The sequence below is a fragment of the Misgurnus anguillicaudatus genome, chromosome 14 (genome assembly GCF_027580225.2).
Source record: "Misgurnus anguillicaudatus chromosome 14, ASM2758022v2, whole genome shotgun sequence".
Classification (NCBI taxonomy): Eukaryota; Metazoa; Chordata; class Actinopteri; order Cypriniformes; family Cobitidae; genus Misgurnus; species Misgurnus anguillicaudatus.
Window position 1 is genome coordinate 12,708,016 of NC_073350.2, and position 15,962 is coordinate 12,723,977.

The 15,962-nt window shown below is 41.7% G+C and overlaps 1 protein-coding gene across 4 annotated transcripts; it reads left to right on the forward strand.

Annotated features, from left to right (window-relative positions):
- The first annotated feature begins 60 nt into the window (after nt 1–60).
- hipk1b (homeodomain interacting protein kinase 1b) lies at nt 61–15,049 on the forward strand. Of its 4 annotated transcripts, none has more exons than XM_055185213.2 (17): nt 61–424; nt 3,609–4,300; nt 4,802–5,175; nt 5,285–5,408; nt 5,916–6,035; nt 8,770–8,856; nt 8,938–9,122; nt 9,194–9,344; nt 9,428–9,614; nt 10,343–10,461; nt 10,644–10,778; nt 12,065–12,225; nt 12,304–12,456; nt 12,544–12,684; nt 13,009–13,220; nt 13,376–13,500; nt 13,584–15,049. In XM_055185213.2, the coding sequence occupies exons 2-17, from the start codon at nt 3,611–3,613 to the stop codon at nt 13,998–14,000; spliced, it is 3,381 nt and encodes a 1,126-aa protein (XP_055041188.1). In that variant the 5' UTR covers nt 61–424; nt 3,609–3,610; the 3' UTR covers nt 14,001–15,049. The 4 variants fall into 4 exon arrangements, with proteins under 4 accessions (XP_055041188.1, XP_073731997.1, XP_073731998.1 ...); XM_073875896.1 differs by having other exon boundaries at nt 12,304–12,455; nt 12,540–12,684; XM_073875897.1 differs by lacking the exon at nt 10,644–10,778 and having other exon boundaries at nt 12,304–12,455; nt 12,540–12,684.
- Nucleotides 15,050–15,962: the final 913 nt, after the last annotated feature.

Sequence of the window (15,962 nt, forward strand, 5' to 3'; positions counted from 1 at the left end):
GGGAAACATTCTTGTAAAACGGTGCGGTATTTTCCCTGATGCACAGTTGCACAATCACTCATCTCAGTTCGCGTTACAAAACGTGTGCGCGTGCGCAGTGCTAAAGTCGTGGACAGGAAGCTCGTCTGAAGCAGCTGATAAGCAAGCAGGCAGGCAGGCTCTGGATGTTCCGGGCTCTGCCTGGATTTTTATCAGACCTTTTTATTAAAAGTACGAAAACCGACGATTATATAAGCAGCGTGGCCAGTCACGATTCACAGTGACTGATGGAGCTGTATTTTTGTACCGATCGCTGTTTATTTTCGAGTGAATTGTAGGGCCGGTTGCTTGTGTCGGAGGAGCTCAGTAACAATGAAGGCCTAGAGTCCAGATCCGAGGGATTTAAAGCTCACCTCTGCTACTCCTGGATCAACAACACGCTCAGGTATCAATATCACGGTGAAATACATATATGTTATATACAGCTTATCTATATAAATACGCAGAGTATGTTTTTATCAGATTTACGTAGAAATAAAATGTGTTTTTCGTGGAAGGGGGGTTGGGGTTGTTAGTGTAGTTGCTTTTCGCATGACTGTATATTCTCAGTTTATTGTGTTTAGGTTATAAATGCTATCGTGGTTTATTATATGTAATGTTTGTTAGATTGTAACGATGATTGGTTGCCGAGCAGCCACAGCCGAGAGATAAAAGTAACGAAATAATGACGCCTGTGGGTTGTAGCATAGCCGCAACAACGTAACGAAAATCATGCGATATTTTGCGCACATAAACTAAGAAAAAATGCTGTTATGTTCATTTTAAAAGAATTTCGCATTTTGCTTGGGTACAGACTTTTCTGGAAAGGGTGGAGTCGATTGGTTGCTGTAAACATCGATATAGGTTCGCTGTAAAGCCTGTTTTATTTTATAGTATATAAAGCGTTAAAAACCGTTGATATGTTTCCTATAAATGCATTTGTTGTGCTTTTTTATTTAAATGACTCACTAATTCGGCCTGTAGAAGTCTCTGTGGATAGTCAAAATACTAAAAATGACAAGCTAATCCGAATTGGAAGTGATGTAACGTTATACTTGTATGTATTTTATTTATTTTTGCGCATATAAATGTTTGAGGTTTCGTACATGTATACAAGCTGTCGTTTCATGGGGATGCACCGACAGGATTTTTTTTTTTTTTTTTGCCGATTGAAAAATGCATATACATAACTACATTATCAGTGTTGTATAAAGAACATACATAATGAGCTGTACTGTTTTTATTACCTTAGAATGAGCCCTTTTTATCTACATACACCGTGGGTCTCCTTACATGGAAGTCGCCGCCATGTAGACCTAACCCGATAAACTGTTCGCTATGTTTGTCCTGTGGCAGCTACCGTAGCTTCTATGCGTTTCAAAAGGAGCGGTGGACTGAGTCGTTGGTTGCAATTCACAATCTCACCGCTAGATGCTGCTTAAATTTACAGAGTGGACCTTTAAAGGAAAACACCACAGTTTTTTAATATTTTACTATGTTCTTACCTCAGCTTAGACAGCTTAGGCTAGCATTTAGCCTAGCCCCATTCAATCTTTAGGATCCAAACAGGAATGAATTTAGAAGCCACCAAACACTTCCATGTTTTCCCTATTTAAAGACTATTACATGAGTGGTTACACGAGCAAGTATGGGGGCACAAAATAAAATGTAGCGTGTTTTTTAAAGTGGATAATAAATGAGAACTATATTGTATGGCGGAAGAGCACTTCGACCTCAGTGGAGTGCTGTAGGGGGAATTAGTCAGGAGTGATGTTACTGCGCGCCAAGGTGTAAGTGATACCGATATCACTTATATGATTTACACAATTTTTTCCAACACACTGTAACATCTGACAAACATTATTATGTACAGTTTTCATTCTGTTTTGGCAAATATTTATTAATTTTACCCAGAGAAAAAAGGTCCAATTCAGTGCCATCAGACCATTCATTGGTTTGTCATATCTGCCATTTGCATTTACATTTATGCATTTGGCAGATGCTTTTATCTGAAACGACTTACAAGGTATACTTTTTTATCAGTATGTGTGTTCTAGGGGTCGACCGATTATCGATCTGGCCGACTATCGACGTCAAAATTAATCATTTTGCCGATCATCTACATCGGCCATTTTAAAAGCTGATTTGGCGATAAAGTAATATAATTTTGAAATGCGCTATTTTGGCTCTGATGCAGCCAAAGATTTAGTGAGAGCCGTCAGAACACGGCATTCTTTTCAGTTGCCTACAGCAATGCCCGCCCACCGCCCATCTAATTTGTTGGGAGTCACGAGTCCAGCCAATCAGTGCAGAAGGCTGAAGACAACCACCGAAAGCACTTGCTAACTGGAGCTGCTTAGCAATGATTTCGTTCTCTCAAACTGCTCGAAACAAGTAACAGATCAAGTTATTTTTTGTGACATATTTATTACACATAAATGTTCAGATACACACAGTTATTATGCTTAAATGCCTGTCTTGGCAACATATTCTTAAGGAAAATGCTATTGAACCTACTAATTGTGCCTTTAATATGGTATTAATTTTATAGTTTTATGAAAGCATTTGCGGTCTTTTCCACAACATACATAATGAAGCTATGAAGGCAATTACGTTATTTACACTTATATATTTAAATTTAGTTAATCGTTATATCCATAGGATAGTTCATCCAATGATGTGCAACATGATTAACTGAATATTTCTACTATTGTATGCAATGATAAAATCCTCAGAAAATAATTAAGATATTTAATTCAATACATTTTTATGTATATTTAGTTTATTGGTGCTTCCTGCTCTTTTTTGTTATTATTAATATGATTGTTATAATTTACATTTCTTAGTCGGAATTTTAAAAAATTCAAAGCATTGAGAGTATTTGTCAGAAGCCTGAGTCTTAATTTTGACATTAATGTTCATTTTTACACCAGACATATCAGTTCAAAATATCGGTTATCGGTATAGACATCGGCTCAGAAAAACACATATTGGTCAACTTCTAGTGTGTTCCCTGGGTTGGAACCCATCACCTTTTGCGCTTCTAGCGCAATGCTTTACCTCTGAGCTTATACAAGAACACATAGATGGTTTCAGCAGCAACAACATAAACAAACAGCTTTTGTGGACCAAACCTAATTTCCAGTAGACTTTTCCGCATAGAATCAATAACCTGAGAATCCCTCTAGAGTAGATTGTTTTTGATAACAAGCGAAATAAATAACCAGTAAATAACCCTAGTTCGCATCATAGCTAAAGCATAAAGTTAACGTTACTGTGTAAAATTAGGTTCTAGAGGTCAGTTTAGTCTCTAGCCAGACCGTTACCAAGCACAGGCCAGAAGTTAACTTGGGGCCAGATACGTAACCGCGGCAACATGCACACAGCCGATAAAACTGCCTGTTTACCGGTTTTACAGTAAATTTGGCCGGTAAATTTCTGTGGACGATACATCAGTGCAAAGTTTTTGACTAGAATCATAGAGGAAGATGCATGAGATGACTCTTATAACGATGTTTTTACCTTACATTCACTCAATGGCACTTTTCTTCATTCAAATGCGCTAAACCTTGTTTATTCGACGTTCGCAGGCATGGCTTCACAGCTCCAGGTTTTTTCCCCTCCGTCTGTGTCTTCCAGTGCCTTCTGCAGGGTGAAAAAAATGAAAGTGGAGAGCTGCGCTTGGGATGCTTCCAATGAAGCGTACAGTTCTGTTGGCCAAGCGTATAGCTTCAACCCCGCGGCAGGCCTTTCCTTCGGCACGTCCGGCCTGGTCTTCCCCCCGGCATCCCGGGGTCAGGTTGTGGTTCGTGCCGCGGACAGCACCGGGAGCCACCAGCGTGGATCCATTCGCAGAACCTCCCACAACAACCACCACTCGGAATCCCACTCCTCCCGTGGACAGAGGTATGGCCTGAAACGGAAGAACGAGGAAGCGGATGCCTCCGGAGGCGGGGGCAGTGGGAGCGGAAGCGTTCAGATCCTGGAGGAGCTCTCGGCGCCCGCTTTCTCTGCCCGTACGGGAGGAACCGGAACCACCGCCCAGTCAATACCCCACTCCGCCCCCACCACGAAGAGCAGCAGCTCCAACGGGGAGGGAGACTACCAGCTGGTCCAGCATGAGATCCTCTGCTCGGTCTCCAACAGCTACGAAGTTCTTGAGTTTCTTGGTCGGGGCACGTTCGGGCAGGTGGCCAAGTGCTGGAAGAGAGGAACTAATGAGATTGTGGCTATCAAAATCTTGAAGAACCATCCTTCATATGCACGTCAGGGGCAGATAGAGGTATGTTATGATGGCAATTACGCCTTTGTAGTGAGTTAGTATTAGGTTATTCATGAAGATTATAGACTTTTTTTCCGAGTAAAAAAGGGGAAATTCAAGTTCATGTCTATGACTTTTGGCCTTAAAGGCGCGCCATTACCTGATGCTTTGGCAGTGGCATATAAACAAACAAACAAACTGCAATGCTATGCAGGTGTTGCATTTGTCAACAAGCACTACCTGGCAACCAAATTGTAAAAGATAACAATGCTGCTTTGCACGTGTACAATTGTCCACAAAACAACCCATTTAGCATATTTTGCATGTGTCGTTTTTATCATCAGGTGACATTTATTTGCTTAAAAGATCAGAGTCATCAGAGTTTCCATGGTGGTAATCTCATTTCAAACAGAACTAAATAGGATGTTGGAAATTCATACTTTCTGATTTGAATGGAACGCAGCATGATTGCGATTTCACCTATACACACGCTCAAGTTAACACGCTGAAAATCTCTTCCAGGTGAGCATCTTAAACCGCCTCAGCGCAGAAAACGCAGACGAATTCAACTTTGTTCGTTCCTACGAGTGTTTCCAGCACAAAGGCCACACGTGTCTCGTGTTTGAGATGCTGGAGCAGAACCTCTATGACTTCCTGAAGCACAGTAAGTTCAGCCCGCTGCCCCTGCGGCACATCCGGCCCATCCTACAGCAGGTGGCCACGGCTCTGATGAAGCTCAAGAGTCTGGGCCTTATCCACGCTGACCTGAAGCCTGAGAACATCATGTTGGTGGATCCCATCAGACAGCCGTACAGGGTTAAGGTCATCGACTTTGGATCGGCCAGTCACGTCTCTAAAGCCGTCTGCTCGACTTACCTGCAGTCTCGCTACTACAGGTGGGTGGGATTATCTGTAATCTGTTCATGTTCAACAGATCCCTTATTGTGTAGGAAGCATTAAATGGCCCATTTCATTACCCTGTCGTTTTTACTTGTGTTTCTTCAGAGCCCCTGAGATTATTCTGGGTCTGCCTTTCTGTGAAGCCATTGACATGTGGTCGCTGGGTTGTGTCATCGCAGAGCTATTTTTGGGCTGGCCTCTCTATCCAGGAGCTTCAGAATATGACCAGGTCACATATATTATTTTGTTCCTATTATTAAGATGTTTAACTGTAACCTTTTTATATAAACAATCTCTACTGACAAAAATAAAAAGCCGTTTTGAAATGATAACTTTGTTCAAGATTTTGTAAATGCCTAAGACGGGTTTGGCAAACATCTTCACATTTAAAATTAGGCCTTGCCGTCAAGCGTGTCTATTTATTTATTTTTTATATTTTTTAACCCTTTATTGTGAATCTGAAGATGCTGAATTCACTCCATATGGCAAATACAGTGGCCTATTTCCATATCATGTATGCAAACTCTGTACAGTTGTAAGACTGGCCTGCAGGCTTGAGAGTCGTCTGTGCAAATGGTGTTCAGCTCTGATTTTGTGGCTACTTCATTTGCATAAATCCTTGAAATGGGTGGAAAACAATGCAAGCAATGCATGCAAATAAGCAACAGCATCAATGGATGCGATTCATTCATATTGAAATACCCTGATGGTTTCAACCTTGCCTTTTTTTCTCTAGATTCGGTACATTTCTCAGACACAAGGGTTGCCTCCAGAGTATCTTTTGAGCGCTGGTACAAAAACCAGACGTTTCTTTAACAGAGGACCAGACTCTAGCTATCCACTGTGGAGGTTAAAGGTCAGTATCACCTTTGCTTTGTAGAATATTTTAGGTTGAGTTATATTTCTGTGTAGGACCTACGTCGTAGGCTATGCATCAGTTTTTATGTATACTTCTGTGTTGTTGTTCACGTCACTGTGCAGATGGCTAGTAGGCAATAGCTGGGTTTCCATCAAAGCGTGAAGCAAATTTTTTCAAAATTTGCAAAAAAAGAAAAACAAACAAATACGAATTAGGTGCGTTTCCATAACGTAGTAACCAACAGTAAGTTAAACAAGGCACGTTTGGACTGCATTTAGTTATGATTTGGCCAGTTATAAATGTATTAGCAGTGCAGCTTGTAATTCCCAAACTGAATAATGTGCATAGAAAAAGAAATGCTACATTTTTCATGCAAGGGCATTTCAACGACACTTAGCTCTATATATGTGAAAAAAATACAACATCAGTTGATACAGCTAGACGATCAGTCACGTGGGTTAATGTCAGCTTGTGTATGTTGTTGAAGCATCAGCAGTGGGGGAGTTAAATAGCCAACTTTTGCTGCTGCTTGAGTTTTTATATATAGTGGAGGAAATGTGAAGAGGTGCACATCAGGACGTGTCTCTGCTAAGCATGGGCCGGTATAAGATTTTGGCGGTATGATAACCTTTAGCAAAAATACCATGGTTTCACGGTATTGCCATTGCAACACTAAAATGTGTTATTTTCAAATGCCAGGTAAAAATAAAGCCTTTAAATTATAATGTGCTTTCAAAAAATATATAATATTATCATCATGTATATTAAATGTAAACATCAAATCAATCACATGACCTAATGATTTAATGAATTTTGTATAAACACAGCTCGTACCTTGGGGGCGGTATGAAAATTTCATATCATGATTATAGTGACCAAAGTTATCACGGTTATCAATATTATCATGGTTTTGTTAAAATGAGATGGAAAATTCAAAAAGAACTTACACACACTGAAAACATTTGAACAAGTTTTATTTTTGAAAATCACAATTTAATATTTCATGTCCCTGAAATTATTTCTGTGGTTAAAAAAATCTGTCTACTAAGTTTATCGTGAGTGAATACAATACATTATCCCTTAAATTACGCCTTGTGCAAAAAACTGTTGCATGTGCGTGCCTGCGTCAAACTGATTCTGGCTGGACAGGATTTACCGCGAGTTTTCAAAATCACGGTAATCAAACACGGTTGTAATGATCATTCAATTTTAAAAGATAATACTAAGTGTCAAGGACATTTTATCGTGGCTAATCGTGAAACCGGTAATCGTCCCATCCCTAGTATCACAGAATATTTTCGTGGTTTTGAAACCTTGACTGTTTAAAGCCTCTGTATACCTTGAAACCGGTAACCTGCCCATGTCTAGACTCTGCTCAGGCTTGGCCGTACACTGAATGCAGAACTTTTAATTCAACGTTTATGTAGGGATGTAAGAAAATATTGATACATGTGGGTATCATGATATTTTGTTTGTCAATACTGTATTGATTCGATATTTTAACTCTTAAGAGAAAACGCTTCCCGTCCAGTGACGAGTTTTTACGGCAGTCCATATTTCTGCTTTTTTCCACCAGGTGGCGCTCTTTCCCAACTTATAAAACACTGAAGTATCCACTAAGGCCAAATAGTAAAACTCCATGTATGTTTTGTTCATCGTTCTAAATGTGATTTCTAACAAGTCCTTTACAACAATGTAATTATCTCAGCTTTTTGCTCAAAATATGGTATTTTTGAAAAAAACCTACCCATATTTGAGAAGTTATAAAAAGGGAACAAATGTAGGATGACTTTTTGATATATTACACGTTTATATATTTAAAGTAAAACATTTTCTGAAAGGCATTAAATTGCTGCTGCTGGCTGAACTTTTTTTAATGCTGGCGTGGAAATAGTTAAAAATAAAAATCTTTCGAGATTCATGGCAGTTGTTTTACTTAAGTTTACATCCCAAAGACTAGATAGCATTCTTCTTCTTAGGAAGTACTAACATAGGGCTCCACAATTTTTGTTTTTTGCAAAGTTTTGCATATGGCAGTGTTTTTTCAATGACAGCTTTCCTAAAAACTATGTCCTATTCAATGGCGGCTCGTGACTGTTCATCCGAGGATGAGCTAATTCAAAATAAGTGTTCGGATTGTCACGTGTGGTTCTCTTTTCCAAAATATGTGTCCTGCGTGTCGAGAGATCCTTTGTGCTTCATGTGTTTTGTCAAAATAAGTGTCTGCCGGTCAAAACCGTTTATGATAAGAGACGCTCACGTTCCCAAAATACACCCTAGACACTTCCTTAACAGTAAACTCTGATTACGCATGAGATTATGCAAGTATCTGCCAAACGCGAGCATCTCTTTTATTATAAACCCTTTAGACACGTCTGCAGCAGGCACTTATTTTGATGCACACACGATCTCTCAAAGCGCAGAACACATTTTGAAATTACGAACCACACACATGATGGGCTACATACATGTTGTGACGAACTTCGCATCCAGCGCCCTCAAAAAAAAGAAGTCACCAGCCACCACTGATCCTATTATATTCCTAAAATAGGAAATAGCCCAATATATCATCTAGGGCTACACAGCCGCAATGCGTCTCAACATATCGCGCAGCAACCCATGCATCATGGTATCTATTATATCGTGAGATTCTTACCAATACACAGCTGTACTTAAATGTAATTTTAAACTAGTATTCATTGCTAATAACCTGATCTTTCCGTTTCACCAGACCCCGTCTGAGCATGAAGCCGAAATGGGGATCAAATCCAAAGAAGCAAGAAAATACATCTTCAATTGTTTAGATGACATGATGCAGGTATGTATTAAAACACATTCCAGATAAACAATCGTCCGTTGATCAAAGTCATAGGATTCACTTTAAATTGTCGTGTTTTAGGTCAATCTGCCCAGTCATTTAGAAGGGACGGATTTGTTGGCGGAGAAGGCTGACCGTAAAGAGTTAATCGATCTGTTGAAGCGAATGCTGAGGTTGGATGCCGATAAGAGAATCACGCCGACAAAGACTCTGGCTCACCCATTTGTGACCATGAGCCACCTGCTGAACTTTCCACATAGCTCACAGTAAGTGTCGACTCTCTTTCCTTTTTATCACACGCTGGATAATGTGGCTAATGCGCATGTTATTCTTTCAGCGTGAAGTCATGCTTCCAGAACATGGATATCTGTAAGAGAAGGAACAATAGCTACGAAAGTGGGAAAGCCCTGTTTGCTGCTAATGCTGTTCCTGGAACAGCAGGAAACCTGACTGTGACTTTCAGCAGCCAGCTCAACCAGCACAGCCAGGTGAACAAGCTGGTTAAAAATACATGCCTAGTGCAAAGTCCCACACGTGGCAGGCCTTTTAACTTTTTGGAAATTTTGCACAGGTTCCATCTGGAGGCGGAGCCGTTCCTCTCCTCAACTACCAACCGGCGCTTTACCAGCAGGCCACCATAAACATACCGGGCCTGGCCCAACCCAGCATTCCCTTGCAGACCCGCCCCACTCAGCTTTGCGCTCAGACCGAACCTTTCCAGCAGACCCTCATCGTTTGCCCACCAACTACTATACAAGGTAAGCTGGAGCATTGTGCATTATAGGTTTGTGAGGCGAACCTTAAAGGGATAGTTCACCCAAAAATGAAAGCTCTGTCATCACCCACTCACTCCCATGTTGTCACAAACCTGCATAAATTTCATTGTTTTGATGAATACAAAGGAAAATATTTTAAGAAAATTTTGTAAACAAACCATTTGTGGACCCCATTCACTTCCATAGTAGGAAAAAGAATACTATTTGAAGTAAATGGGGTTCATGAACGATTTGATTATGAACATTTCTTAAAATATCGTTTTTTGTGTTCATCAAAACAATACAATTTATACAGGTTTGTAACAACATGAGAGTGATTAAATAATCACAGAATTTTCATTTTTGGGTGAACTATCCCTTTAAATTGCTAAATGTTGGTGGGTTGATCAACAAGGCTGATATACAAGTTAAAGGCGGGGTGCATGATTTCTGAAAGCCAATGTTGATATTTGAAATCCTCTTAACAAACACTCCCCTACCCCAATAGAATCTGGACTTTCTTTTGATAGACCCACCCCACACATATGCAACCCCAGCCAATGATGTTGGTTAGTAGACACGCCCATTACTGCTGATTGGCTACAAGTGTATTTTGGTACTCAGCCTCTCTCTTCCAAGTGTTTTTCCTAAATCAAGCACCCCGCCTTTAACCATCAAACGAAGGACCTTCAATTTTGGATGTATAGTAAATCATTTTTTTGTTCCTAAAGGGCTTCCATCTTCTAGTAAGACATCCAGCTATCCCGTCAGAATGGAGAACGGAGTTCCTGTCGTCCAGCAGAACCAGTCCTCGCAACCCCTTCAGATTCAGCCGAGCATGCTCGCGCAGGTAAGGCCTACACCTCATACACAACAAGTGAGATCGAGTTAAAGCAGAAATTGCAGATTCCTGGGAGTGCCAATAAATGGCACGCGAGATCGCAGCCTTGTACCCTTGACCCGAGTCTGACCTTCGGTCTAATCTTTCCATGCTTTTTGCCCCTTTTCCTCCATGGCGCCTCTTCTCCGTAGGGCTCCTGTACGCCTCTGATGGTGGCCACGCTGCACCCTCACGCAGCGGGAGTGGCATCCCAGTACCCGCTGCCCCTGGCACTGGGCTGTGGGGCAGGAAGGCCTGCCCTACTGGAGCAGACAGCCACAGTGCTGGTAAAGAGAGACCCACCCAGTGTTCTAGCACTAACATCATCATCGCCCCTCCACCCTTTTTCCTCTTCCCTAAATCCTGCTTGAATTTCCTTCTTTTGTCTTCGCGTCTGTCCTTCTGATCTCTCTTACTACTTTTTGTGACGTTCCTCTTGATCTTTATCATATTCTTGTGTAAATTTTTCATTTTGATTTTTCAGTCTGATCTCTTTATTTCTTTTATTCCCTCTCTCTCTCTGTCCTTCTGGTCTCTCTCTCCCTCCCCCATTCCTCCCCATCAATCTCTTTCAGTGCAGGTCTGCTACAGGGCATGGAAGGCATGTGCTGACTCTTCTGTGCTTTGCTTGCAGCTTCATGTTGTGTGATTTTTATATTCCCTGACCTCCCCCCACCGTCTCTTCGGCTCTCCTTCTCTCAGGGGAGAAGACTGACCTTGTCCACAGCACAAAAACACTCACAATCACATTCCTCTCTCTCTCATAGCCGTGTCTGTCCGCAGGTCCTCTAGTGCTGCCCGTACCGGCATGGCAGATCTTTCGGCCAGTTTTTTCTGTGTGACAACATTTCGTTTTTTCTGACTGTTTAACCCCCATGATTCTTTCCAACAGGTTGCCGGACTATCTTTTATCAACACCCCCTTTCTTTATTTTTTTACGCTCATATGATTTTTTTTGCGCATGCAGTGCTTGTCTTGGCTTTTAAAATCATTTAAGTTGGCTGTGCTACATCTGATGCTAGATGCTGCCTCTGGGGAGGAGATTTATGCATTCATGAATTATTCATTATTCGTTTGTTTAGTATAAATGTGTGCCTGTGATTTATCAGCATGTTAGCTGAAGTTCTGCAACATCCTGGCATGTTTAGGGGGCGTGCACACCAAAGCTTAAACGCCAGGCGTGTAGGCCCTTGCCAGCTTTATCGGCTCAGGGCTTTGGTTGCTATGATAATTCTGCTTTGGTTATCAGTCGTTGAACTATGCGCTGGTTGTGATTTGTCCCACTTCTCCTTCACTGTGATTGGATGGCCGAGTGAGAAGTGACATTGACAAGCACGGACAAAATCCGCTAGCTGCTGGCGTTTTGAAAAGCAATGCACTTTCATTGAAAACATCCACCGGCGTAAACGCTTTGGTGTGCACGCCACCTTTTAGATGTTTAAGATTTACATTTGATGCATTTATGTCGTGATGCAGGTTTGCTTTTACCCACACTTTTACAGTCATAGCCATACATCATGAATCTCATTGTGGTCTCAAGTGTAGCTAAATCAGGCTCTCTTTCATTCTTCAGCAGGCCTGGCCGGCGGCCACCCAACAGATCCTCATTCCCTCCGCGTGGCAGCAGGTGCCAGGCATGGCCATCCACAACTCTAGCCACCAGTCAGTCGTGACCGAATCACCTCTGGAGGCTCTTTTATCTGAAAGTTCAGCACAGAAAACACCAAGCTGGAGGTAAACCATCCTCTTGATGGTATGCTAACACCATAGATGAGTCCTCAAAGCTGATTGGTGGTTGTTGTCGTCCTGGAGGGCATCTCAGAGCGGTCAGCACAGCAGCGTTCTCCAGCAGAACCCGCACATCCTGGCTGGTCTCGATCCCGCTCAGACCTTGAGTCGAGGAACGTCTGCAGTCACGCGATCGCAGAATAAGAGAAGCAGGATCTGTTGTAACAATGGCAGCAGGTCATTAACTGCTTTTTGATCATTTAGATTTTTTGTTATTTTAAAGCTTTAATAACTTAGTTCTCATCATCTCTTTATTTTTGGCAGTTCTCTGGTGGGCTCCCAGGCATACAGTGCCACCCTCACACAGCCCATCGTTATTTCTGACACCCCCAGTCCTGCAGTCAGTGTTATCACCATACACAGTGATTCTGAGGAGGAGGATGAGAGGAAGTTTCACCCCGCTAGGTAGGTTTCAGAATTATGTTTTATATTTCCTGTACACATTTTTTCATCGTTTGTACTTGCACTGACAGTTTTTATCATGCTACAATGTATTTGCAATGGAAAACTAGCTTGCTGTATTTTATACTTTGCGTTAAACAGCATGATTGATTCATTAAGTCTGGTGTGAATGCACCATTAGAGAGAAAATATTTTTTTTAGGTTTATTAAAACACTGACATTTGTACTGTTTTTAGTTTCACATTCATAAAAATCCCGGTGTTAACTTATTAATACACGCATGTGTTTATAGTCAAGGTCTTCTTTAACATTTTTTGTTTGTTTCAGCTGTGGCCCCAGCCAGAGAACTAATGTGATCAGCTGTGTAACGGTCCATGACTCCGACTCATCTAATGCCAGCCCTTTAACTCCCAAAGTCAAGACTGGTCACACAGGGGTGCAGTCCTCACGCCTCTCTAAATCCCTGGCAGTGGTAGCGCCATCTGTGAAAACGCAGCCTCGGGAAATCTCTATATCAGCCAAAGTCCCATCAGCTGTAGGTGAGTAATGCCAGCTATGATGTATTGTGCTGTGCAAGTAGTGCATCTGCCTCTGATGCATCACAGGATCTCAATCCCATTAATGGTTTCCTGTCACTTCTTTTCAATGTTCCAAATGAAAGACGAAAATGTGTTTCTCTGTTGTGCTGTTGTAGGCCTCGCTCCGAATTACTACATGAAGCCTAAGAGAGCCGCCACAAGACAGCCCAGTAGCTCAGGGGGGAGCGCTACTGACCACCAACAAGATCTTAGCCGATCCCAACCACTTAACCTCAGTCAGGTGAGTGCCTAAATACTTTGGCATTAGTAGTAGTAGTAGTGTACCATAAACACGTTTATGATTTTCTTTGCGTCTTTTTCCAGACCACTGTCTCCTCATCGCAAGAATCAACCAGCGGCTCGTCTTCCCTGCGTCGACAGCACACGTACCCGCCAGCCTCTTCTCATTACTGTCTCCAGGAGGCGCCGTCTTTCACCAGCACCCCCAGTCTGTACACCTACCCCGCCCCTGCGGCCCTTAGCTCCGCCTCCCACATGGAGCATTTGCTCGTCCAGGGCTCCTCCCCCTCCATACACGTCCCGCCCTCTAGTCACTATGCAGCCAGTCTTATCCCAAAGGATTCTTTAGGGGGCATGGTCCACGGACTCTCCGCCCACTACCAGCAACATTACCCCGCCCACCCTTACGTCACCACGAGCACCAGCACCACTAGAGGAAGCGGGACGTACAACGGCTATCAGCTCAGCCCTAGACGAGTCACCCAGTATCCCTACATATGAAACACACACTGATGACGTTGGATTTTATGACCGAAAAATTGCTGCGACTGGTTTTAAACTCATTTTATTTATGTGTCGATTGTTTTAGAAATATATTTTAGTCTGCATCTGTCCACTCACTGAAAGGTCCAGTGTTGGGTTAGTTAAGGTTATTTACTTAGTCCCGGGACTTCTGACATGGTTTTATTCTCAAGCAATAGCAGAATAATGTTGAAATGCTGACATAAGTAACGGGGATTGTGATAACCGTATATTGTTTTAAACTACACTAATCCTTTAACCTCATTTATACGCCTTTGTTTTTCGATCTTGTTTTTATTGTAGGATCTTAAATTATGTTTGATTGTGAAGCTGACTGGTTTTCAACCACTTTACTGGAAGGTCAAGTCATGAAAGATGTGAAAAGGAAAAAAAATGTGTGTACCCTTGTATTGTTATTTAAGTTAGCAGTATATGTTAGTTAAATCAAAAGCCTGGTAGTGTAGTAGAGCGTATGTACTGAGAAGTGTAAGTGGATATGATACATAAATTTTCCTGTTTTATTTTAATGCTAGAATTATGTCAAGATTAAAGCGACGTGATGTCAAGGCTAACAAAAATATGCCGATAGTTAGCACATCACCTATAAAACCATACACGCTCACAGTTTTCTGACATTGTGTGGTTTGCAGCATTTGTGAGTAGTCTGCTTGTCAAACTAGAGTACACCAAAAATACACTGTCCATGAGCACAGATCGATGATTTGAGGACGCTGGATATTCGTGGGGCAATTATGCTATTTATAGAGGACAGTTAATGTTGTGATATCTGAATAGATCTTTGAAATTCTGCTTAAAATGACACTGTGACTGACCGCTGCGGTCCTCTTTGTTCTGGTCTCAATAACATGATGTGCCTTGACATTCTCTTACACGTGTTTGGCAGTGTTTTTGAGTTCTGAGAACGTTTCGCGTCGACCGAGAAAAGTACTGTATACATTTTGTATAATGTCAACAACCAATTTAAACACCTCTGTTGTAATGCCATCCAATAAACAAACATCAATTCCCTTTTGTGTCTCCATTGCTGTGTTTACCTTTTTTTTACTAGTAATTAAGGGAAACTGGTAATTTGAAGTAAATATATTAAGTTTATAAAGAAAACAAATAATACAAAGTGTATGTGGAATCCTCAGTGTAGAAAAACATTTCTATATTAAAAAAAAATGTAATGAAACAAAATGGAAATTTGAAAGTCTGCAAGCAAGCGTGAAGTGCTCCAAAAAAGTACAAAGTTTACATTTAGTATCCAGGGTTCCAACGGGTCCTTGAAATCTTTGAAAGTTTGTGAATCTGAGTGGGAAAAAAATCAGGTTACGTATGTAACTGTTGTTCCCCGAGAAGGAAACGAGACGCTGCGTCTCCCTTGCCATATTCCTGCGTCCCTGTAACGTCGTCGTTGGCAATATTTCACATAACAATATACTTCCTGGCTCCCGCGTCACCCTGTCTTTGTGGTTAAGCCTCACTATTGGTTGAATTTGATATACACATTCAGACGCACTTACCCTTTGAGTCCCCAAAAGTGTCACCGCAATGACGCAGCGCGAGTTCCCTCGAAAGGGAACTGTAACAATGTATCTTAAAAGGAACACGATGTAACCTTGCTCTTACTTGAAACGTGTCCCCACATTTAGTCCTTGAATTTGATGGTACTGGAATGTCCTTTGAAAGGTCCTTGAATTTGAAGTTAACTAAGGTGTGGGAACCCTCAGTATCAGTGTTTGAAATATGTCAAAGATTGTGAGGGTTCTCAAACTTTTTCAGCAAGCGGCCCCCCTTGGTTCACGAGTTCGCAGGACAGAGGTGAGAGACTGCCATTTATAGGCACCTCTTTGCACTGATTGGTTGGATCACATGACCATGCTCCTCCCGAACTTAGTTAAAGGCGGAGTCCACGATGTTTGAAAAACGCGTTGGAAA